Below are 10,366 nucleotides of genomic sequence, written 5' to 3'. Positions count from 1 at the left end.
ATCTTTCTTTATTTCAATAAAAATATATTATTAAGCATTTCAAAATAAAAATATTTATCATATGAAAAAATTAGAATAAATATTTGAATATCTTATTAAAAAGTGAGAGCATGTATCAATTTGAAAAATTTTCAAAAGACTAAAAGTGCATTTATATAAATTCAACATTTAGAAAAAATCTCTCACGATTTCAACATTAATTTACAAAATCAGACTATTTATTATATAAATTCAAGAAAGTATGTTTGAGAAGAAGGAAAAAAAAAAAATCTGAAAACGCGATTATTTGAATAAAGAGGTGATCCAGAATCCCCTATTAATGATTGATTGATTATGATATAGCTGCTGTTAGCTCATACCTAAAACAAAAAAGCTTACGTGATGGTGGGCGTTGTCCCCTCCCATGTGATTCCAAATGAAAGGTTGGTCTTCTCTTCCTATTGGATATGATATGATCGAAGGACAACCCGATATGTATTCGTAACTTTCGAGAGTTTTGGTTTTGGGTGACTAGGTATAAATCACTTCAAACTAACGCCTTGTTTACTACACTGACATTCTTTTTCTTTTGGTTTTCCTTTATATTAAAATAACACTGTATTCACTACACAGAAAATTTAAACTGGGTAAGATTCTAACAAGATTTTTTAAAGAATGTGCGGACAAAGATTTTTAAAGAGAATGATATATGATATCATTTGGAATTCAAAGGGTCGGTTCCCATTTTGACTGTGTTAATAATCGATATGATGCTTGAGCTTTTTAATCATGTTGACTCTCTTTTTTAATAAAAAATACAAAAAAAAAATCAGTCATTTAAAAACTGAATAAAATTTGTAAGCATCATCAAAATTATTGTTTTAAAAATACAAGGTTATAATTAATTATTGGTATATAAATACCATGTTAGGAAGAAAGATTACATTACATGTCGTCAAGTAAGTTTCCGACAAAAATTACTCCCAACAAAAAAAGAATTAATTAATTTTATTAAATCATGTCATTTATAACTTTTTTTCTAAACTCCTCTTCATTATTCAATGTTGATATTAAACATGAACTCTCTTTTAAATAAAGAGTATTTTAAACATATTCTTATTAAATAAAATATAAAAATTGTGTTTTTAAGATTAAATTAATTTTTTTCCTCTAATTTATTATTTAAGTTTAATTTAATCTTTTATTTTTTTATTCAATTTGATCTTCTAATTTTTTAAATTATTTTAATTTGATCTTGTCAATAAAAAAAAAATGACATGTTAGAAAATGTATAGACGGTTTAAAATCACTCACTCGGTGATGATTTTAAATTTCAAGAGAAAGTGTTATTTCTTATTATTGTTGATCTAATTTAAATTGTATGACCAAATTAAATCAATTTTTAAAATTAAAAAAAAAAACAAATTCAGTCTAAGAAAACTAGATAACCAAATTGAACCTAAAAAATAAATTCAAGCAAAAAAATTAATTTAAACTTTTTTTTCTTATAAAAAAACAAATGAGTAGTTCTTTAACAAGACTAGTATTCCTAATTAAGCAAAAATATTATAGTGACCCAAAATATTATGTTGAACATTACACTCATGAGCCAACTTAAGCAAGACTAGTATTCCAGTGTTCCTTCCAAAATTTTCATAAATAGCATTATTATTTTCCCCCTTGCTTTTCCTTTGATCAAATTATTCGTGGAAATGGTTAATTTTGAATGCAAATCATAATTAATTTCGGGATCGAATCGGAATGATATAATTTTGCTTATGAACTTTTGATAAAATAACCTTATATAATATTTTATGAAATAAAAGGTTACGTATGGATGGTGTGAAAAATTTTACACATTTAATCATAACTCATTATATATATAAATTTATTGACTTTTAAAATAATTATTTTAAAATAATTTAAACAATAATTTGTGATTGAATAACGATATAAAATATATATATATATATATATATATATATATATATAGACATTAAACTCATAATTTATAAGAGAAAGATGGATTTCTAAAAAGGTTAATAGGAACGGAGTAGTGCTGTTAACCTTTTTTTAACAATCATGCATGAAGTTGTCTCCTTCGTGGTGCATCTTTACTCTTTTTTTCCCACCTTGAATGACTTTCTTTTAGATGCTTTTCAATTATCACTGATGCTAAACCAAAGAATAGCTCCTATTTCTCTTTTGCTACGAAACCTAAGGTGGAAAATGCAATCACGTTGGGCACAAACCTTTCGTGTGAAAAACTTACTTCTTTTTAATTAGCAATAGCACATAGTGCTGGTTTTAAATTCAAAGACAAGAACGCAATTATATTGGGGAACAAACCTGACGTGTGGAAAACTGACTTCTTCAGCAGCGTTTTAAAATTCAAAGAAAACGAGAATGCCCTTTGGAATTACGACGAACTTATACATAAGGATATTTGTCATAATGTTTTGTTAACCTACGTCTTTTGATAAAAACATATAGTTAGAAGCCAGTCATTTTTCATTCTTCCTGGCGAAAAGTAAGAACTAATATATAGCAGAAGGATAAAAAATTAACTATAACATTTTAATTCCTTATAACATTGTTTTCTAATTAAAATTAAAATTTTTACCTTCATAATTAGTAGGTATTATATAAAAGAAAAGAGATGTAATACACATATACAACGTTATTTTGTGTTTTTGTCTCTAAGTTATGTCGAAATTCTAATTATTTCATAATATTATTATTTAACCAATATAAGGATTAAAAAAGGAGCTGTAAGTTGATTTAGTTGTTGGGAAAGATGACTTAAAGATGAATGAATAAAAAATTAGAGAGAGGTAACATATTCAAATCTTCTCACTGATATTTTTAATCTAATTAACATTTGTTGTTAAAAAATATTAAATATTTTTTATTAAATGCTCTAAATATTATAAAAATAAACTACATTATTAAATTTTTTATTGATATTCTCCTTCATCACATTAAACTGAAATAGTAAGAAAAACAAATGATTTTTTTTTTTAAAAAAACCCTGCATCATATTTAACCAATATAAGTCTTAAAAAAATCACTAATGCATTTTTATTTTAAAAAATAAAATAACAAAAAATATGAAACAAATTAAAACTTTAAACTGACAATGATTTTATTAGAAAATAAATATTTAAGGATAAATTAAAGAAAGCGTCTTTTAATTTTTTAAAGCAATAAAAAATTAAAACAAATAAAGTTTGAGTTTGAGAGAGTTTATATAAAGCTTATTTATATTATAGTTTCTTTCAGGTTTTTTTTATGCTTCAAAATACTTTCTTTCGGCTTGAGTTTTGGTTTTGGTCCCCTTAAACTGTTCTTGTTCTGTTCATTTCTTGGTGTGTCTTAGGATCTTTAATGTTTGTGCCTCTGTGATGACAGCCTTGTTTGGTTCATTAATTAAAAAAAAAGTTAAAATATATTTTTAATTCTTATAAATACAAAAATATTTAGAATTTATTTTTATAAAATTTTCAATAAATTTTGTGTTCTTACAAGATTAAAAATGTGTTATTTTTTAACTTGAAACAAAATTTGGACATATAAACTTTTTTAGGTTAATTATATGTATAAAATTTTACATCAAATGTAAAGTATTATCATTAGATTTGAATAATATTCGATAAAAAATTATACATTTCAATTTTGTGAAGATGAAAAGGTATTAAAAAATTATAAAAAAATTAAATATTTTCATATTTATGAGAAAGAGAAATAATTTTTTAAAAAATATACTAAAAAAGTAATTTACAACTCTTACAAGTTATTATTATCTTATTTTAGTAAGTTAAGACTTTTATAAGTTTCTTTTAATTTATTTTAGTAAGTTCCATAGTTAAATTTATAACATAAATTGAAATTTATTTACCAAAGCGATCTTAAAACTGTTTTATTTATTTATTTGTTGTTCTACATTATAAGCTTTCCAAATGCGTTACCAAACACTATGATGCAAATTATTTTTATTGGTTGCTCTACATTTTCAACACTTTTCACTTGATGGCGCAGACTCCTAACCCCGAAGTGACAGGCTTCTCTGTTGCTTTTGGAGCAACCTACAATTTGCAAGCCCGCCTAATTTTCATATTTTTTATCTAATGAAAAAAATTGTGTATGTCAGAAGCAAACAATGAAAGAAAAAGTTTCTTTTATCGACAGAACATATTTCCTCAAAATAGCACAAACTCTCGCAATAGCAAAGTTCATACCCAGAAGCCGAAAGTAAATTTGCCCTTTATAAATGGATGCTACAAACTTGCAGATAGTTCATACTGGTGGATAGGGATGTTGATAATTTACAGATTTACATAACTATAACCATATCAAATAAATAATTAGATTATAAGTGAATATTATAATTATAATTATTTTTAAAAATATGAGTATAATTTGATATAATTAGTTATTATTTTTAAAATATGAATGTATAACTAATTATATAACCAATTATATAACCAGTTATGTCTAAAATCAATCATATAACTAATTATAAATGATAGAAAATAAGATATTTGAAATACTCATTTCTATAAAATTAGTTATAGTTTTATAGTTATAACTAATTTTTAAATAAAAATAAGTTATTTAAAATATCTATAACTATAAAGTTAGTTATAGTTTTATACCTATTTTTATATAACTAGTTATATAAAACTAATTATAATTATAGTTATAGATATTTTTTTAAAAACTAGTTTTTTTAGCATCCCAGTGTGGATTTTTAATGTCATTCATGTATTGAAGGACCGAAGCCCACACAGACAAAAAACAAACTCTGTTGTGTGTTTCATTCTCCCAAACGACAAAAAGGTTTAAAAGCTTTTAAGTTAAGAGGGCTAATGATATGAAAGCCCGCGTATTAATTATCTCCCAAGCCTATGAAAAATGCAACATAGCCAACAATTTATTCTATCAAACAATCACTCTTGCATTATGTCAAAATTCTTTTATTTTCTGTCATTGTTCTTAGTTCTTACCTCAATTTCATGTTAAGAAGAATGCCATGAAGAATAAAAACATGGCCAGGCACATAATTCACCAAGCACTTTATTTGCCACTATGAGTGGAAATCAAATTGACAAAGAATATGTTTACATAAACCACTAAATTAAGTGTGTATCTTGTCAGCTCTATATGAAACTTATTACAATAAATTAAAAAATACATTTTGATAATTTTTTTATTATTATAATATTAGTTTTATTAATAATTAATATCTGTAAAAAAATCTGATTAACTAATTGTAGCAAAGTTTATCCTCTTAATTTTATTTTTTTCATTCATAAAACTCTAATTCAAAATAAAACATTGTTTAAATACTTAATTGCAATAAACTCAAAAGAATTTATAGAAATAGAAAATTATTTTCAGAAGGCACGGAGAAGTTTTCCTAAACACCTTCAAAGACTTCATTTAGCAAAACTGAATTAGGAAGCATTCGGTTCTTCCCTCCTTCACCTGATTCCAAGTGCTTGGAAAGCAATACAAGATTGACAAGGATAAAACTTGAAGGAAAGAAGAGGACAAAGATAAATATGAATAATTCCAACGCAGCTGGATGCACTTCTAATATTGCTGTTATCCATCATGTTTCTACATGACTACATCAAAGCATCCAAATTAAAGTAGATGCTGAAACCTAAACCAAGGGTTGTATTTTTCATTTGTGAAACATCAAGTAAATTCCATTCTCCCTGCACGTACATACCTCTTCTGTTGGCTATTTATATCTCTTAGCATGACTCAAAGAAAATGAGACTTTGGAGAGATCAAGGGACATAGAATTTCAGTTAAGATAGAGGTTATGTTATATATGTAGCCCTTATGTCAGGGGAGAATACTATATCCCTTATTTCAATATTGTTGGAGGATACCACACCCCCCTCAATCTAATTGGAAAATACCACATTCTCTTCAGCACATGCATACATAAAATATTAGTAACAGGAAAAAGCATCAAATCAAAATTCACAAACAAATTACACACACTTTAACAATAAGCTTACATCCACGGATGTAAAGTGTCAAATTTGAATGGAACACAAATCTATCCTATAGGCTTCCTTACAAAACAATCTCTCTTGCACTCTTTCTCATAAGTAACCACCCTTAAATAACATTCCTAGTTTTCTATTACAATAAAATCTCTGACATATCTTTTAAATCTTTCACAAACATTCTAAACATCTTCCACCTATCCACGAATAGAATAAGAAACTATCCATAACAATATTTAATGCAATTTCGCTCAAACCCAACACACAACAACGAATAAGTAAATAATAACTAGCGACATATGGTAGTATATCACAGCTGCAACTGCAAGCATGGCCTTTTTATATGCTGCCAAGAATAATCAAATGTTACAACAAAATTAAAACCAAAGTGGTTTCCCAAGCAGGGCGTGCCTGTGCACATATATTTTACACAATCCATTACAAATAAATTTTACAGTATCATATCACAATCTCCTACAAAAGTGTATATATATATATATACACACACACAAATCTATCCTCCACATCACATAAATACACAATTAACAACAAAAGTTACATTTCAAACAACATTGATCATCGATCGATCACCACCTACGCTCTAACTCTGATCATCATGCGCATTTTTGTCAACAGCCACATCAATTCTCTCATACCTGACATCCGAAGAAGGGTGATCAGGTATTTTCACAAGAGACTCCTCTTCACCCTTTTGGAAGAAAATCACCCACATAAAAAGCACCACAAATGTCACCAATGCAACACACCCAGTTCCAAAAATAACCCAAGCTAGAACCGTCAAGGGACACACCGACTTCTTATGCTCATCCTCAAACTTATTATTATTATTATTACTATGAGGATCCGCAGGTAGAGAATGCAACCCATTTGAAACCTTCTTCAAACTAACCCTCCATGAATAGACACTAACAACCTGAACCGAGTGGGCCCCATTGGAAGAACTTAAAGCCGCAATCACAGGATTCTTACCCCAAATCTTGGAAAAATCGATGTCATGAGAAACAATGGGATCAGAAGGCTTTTGTTCACCCCATTTGCTTAACCTAACTTCCAAAACCTTAGAACTGGCTTCGTAATCAACCCAAGCTTGCAACTTTTCACCGTTGTTGAGAACCAAATTCAAATCTGAAACATTTGCGATGGCCACCGACACGTGGCTTCCGACATCGATGCTGACGTGGTTCGCATTCGGGTCTCCGGCGTTGTCGTCCTTGGACGTGTCGAACTCCACGCCGACGTAGTTCGAGACGTTGCCGGCGGCGGCGAGGACGAGGAGGAGGCCGTGGCCGTGGCCGGAGACGGAGAAGGAGAACTCCGTGGAGAGGGATGTGGGGTCGGAGAAAGCGAGGGGCTCGCGGCGGCGGAGGATGCCGGAGGAGGAAGGGGTGGGGCGCGTGAGGCGCACGTGGGAGTCGCCGTTGTCGGCGGCGGCGGAGACAACGTGGGCGTCGCCGAGGAGGTAGATGTTATCGGGGTCTAAATTGGGGGGTTGTTGGGTCGAAGAAGAAGAAGGTTGTACGAGGAGGATTAAGGAACAGAGGATGAAAAAGGAGAATGCAACCATGCCGCTATGTTTTTTGGATTGAAGAACAACAATGCCTCTTTCTTTGTCCCTGTCTCTGTCTCTTTGTTCTTCAATCCTCATTCTTCCGCGCATTGTTTCTGTTTTTGGCGTGAAACCGCTCACAACAACCTTTGCGTTTTCTTTTCTTCCGCTGTTTGATTCATCCTACTACTGTTACCTCCACCGCTCAATCAACCTCGTTTTTAGTATAAGAAAAATTGTGTACTTAAAAGAGTAAAAAAGAGAGAGTAATTACTAATTAGAATTTGTTGAGTCAATGAGATTAATGGCTATTTTTGTCTTAAAGAATACCCTTTCTAGTCTAATAATGATTTTTATTGTGATAATTGGATAAATGAGGAGCTGGCTTCCCGTGGATCTTAAGGTTAGTTTGCTGTAGCTGTACTACTACATGAACATGTGACTTTGCAAAGCAAGACCTGACTCATTTTTATAACAATATTCTTTATTATCTCGTATCTCGTATCATGTATAATGTGTGTGTTTGTGTCGGTGCCAAATTAAGGATTTGACACTTTCTAATAGGAAGTTTTTATTTTTTTGGGTCGAAGCATGAGGAAGATGATTATTGATGGCCAGCTTCTCTTACAATATACTTTCAGAAAGAAAAATATTACATCAACATGCATTATATTATTTAATAAAGGAGGTGTTGATAGGTCTAAGTGAACATGAGGGAATCCAATTATGTTAGATTGAACTTTTTAAATGTTTATAGATTAAGTTTATTTTTAAATGTTTGAATCAATTCGATTCAATTTAATTAAGACTCAATTATATATGAATTTGGTAATAAGTTTTTTTTTCCAACTACTCAATCAAATTCAACTCATACCATATAATTAAATTTATTATTATATATAAATTAATTATTAAATACAAAACACATTAATTTATTAAATCATCCATAATTTTTATTCTTTTTTAAGTTATTGTTTTTATCTTTGTCTTGATTTGTTTATATTTTTTATGTTAATAAAATATTTTATTTCTATCTAAAATAAAAATATTGTATTAGCATTAAAACCATTAATCTTATTAGTCAAATTTTATCATAATTTTGTCCCTTTTGAGTGTATGTAAAAAAAATTAGACAACTTTCACCCAACAGATGAAATTTTGACCCAATCCAACCCATGAATACCCATGATTTAACACCTAGAGAGAAAAAATAGAGAAAAAAAATACAAATATAATAAAATTTATGATGTGATAAAAAGAAAAATATTAAAAAATGTTTAAAATAATCAAAATATTTATATATCATCACTCAATAATAATAATAATAATATACTTTTTTTTTACCTTTTGGGCTTTGTAATTTTTATCTCTTGTTCATTTGTACAAAATTATATGGAATTTTAATAGATATTGTCAAATGCACCTCTTTCCAGCCTCTAACTCTTAAAACGTGGGAAATCTAAATATAAACAAGATCGTGAAACTGTATGGTTAATATTTTGTTTAACTCAGTTTATGATGAAAGTTTATAATTGCAATTCTATATTAATGTATTCCGGATATAGATCCTCTCAGAAAACTGGATGCAATCTTAACCCTTGATTAATTTAATATTTAATCATTTTAATTTTAACATATAAGAGATTGAAAATTGTGTATTGAAAGATTAGATTTATAAGCTGAACACTCTCTAGTTTTTTTCAACTGCGGAGGATATTGTGAATTTATTTATGTCTCTGTGATGGTGAGATGAGACGTGATTTTTTTATTTTTGGGTTCAGGGTGATGAAATGGGCTTGAGGAAGTTCACTACAGTTGTGTTGGGTCCATTATAATGTGGGCTCAAGCTTTCCGCCCAAGCTCAGTGACGTTGCAACCTGGGTTAGACAGTGAGGGCACCCTACTCAAGGGCTGTTACTTCCTGCACTTCTCCGATTACTTCCTGCACTCTTTTTGAAATGTTTTTTGACCTCTCGGATTGGTCATTCCGTAAGTCAAAAAAGAGAGTACATTTCAAAATATAATTTAATATTTCGGATTGGTCATTCCGAAAAGGCAAATAAAAGAGTGCAGGAAGCAACTGTGATGTGCATGAAGCTATAACCCCTACTCAATGGCTCATATTTCTAGCCTAACCGCAAAAACAAAGCTCCATAGCTGAAATGATTTGGGCATGCACATAGTTTTGAGAGGAGTACAAGTATTTGTCAATATACTTTTTAAATATATTTTATTATTTTTTATAAATTAAAATTTATTATAAATTAGAAAATTACGTGAATCTAACTCCTTATCTTATAAACTTTATTTATAATTTTGTGATTTCAATAAATTTTCATTATTAGTATTAAATGTATTAGAAAGAATATATTATTAGTGAATATATTTTTCCTTTTGTAACTAATGGAATGTCTACTAGAGCTTTTCATTATTAGTAATAAATGTATTAGAAAGAGTATATTATTAGTGAATATATTTTTCCTTTTGTAATTAATGGAATGTCTACTAGAGCTAGTACTTAGGGGTGTATTTAATTAGGATAAGGATTTTAAAAGACTTATTTTTGTAAAAAAAATATTGTAGTATTTAATTAAGATTTTTAAATAATAAAAATAAGTCTTGTGTATTCAATCAAAACTATTAGGATATTTTAAGAAATTCATTAAAGTTCATTATTTAAAAAAATCTAGTACTCAAAAGTATATCAATTTTGGTGGATTTTTTCTTATGATGAATTTCATGAGATTTTTTATGAAAAAATATACATTAAACAATCTCACTCAAACCCTTGAGA

At 28.7% G+C, this 10,366-nt stretch overlaps 1 protein-coding gene across 1 annotated transcript; it reads right to left on the bottom strand.

The window, feature by feature from the left end:
• Positions 1–6,308: 6,308 nt before the first annotated feature.
• LOC102660362 (L-type lectin-domain containing receptor kinase VIII.2) lies at positions 6,309–8,066 on the bottom strand. The gene has a single exon (XM_006591304.4). It carries the CDS (start codon positions 7,681–7,683, stop codon positions 6,607–6,609), a length of 1,077 nt encoding a protein of 358 aa, XP_006591367.1. The 5' UTR covers positions 7,684–8,066; the 3' UTR covers positions 6,309–6,606.
• Positions 8,067–10,366: the final 2,300 nt, after the last annotated feature.

This window comes from Glycine max, chromosome 11, assembly GCF_000004515.6.
Source record: "Glycine max cultivar Williams 82 chromosome 11, Glycine_max_v4.0, whole genome shotgun sequence".
Taxonomy (NCBI): domain Eukaryota; kingdom Viridiplantae; phylum Streptophyta; class Magnoliopsida; order Fabales; family Fabaceae; genus Glycine; species Glycine max.
The sequence above is the reverse complement of the archived record's forward strand: the minus strand, read 5'-3'. Positions and strand labels throughout refer to the sequence as shown.

Excerpts from the sequence above, each read along its gene's own strand:
- LOC102660362 (XM_006591304.4), bottom strand. The coding sequence starts at position 7,683 with ATGCGCGGAAGAATGAGGATTGAAGAACAAAGAGACAGAGACAGGGAC.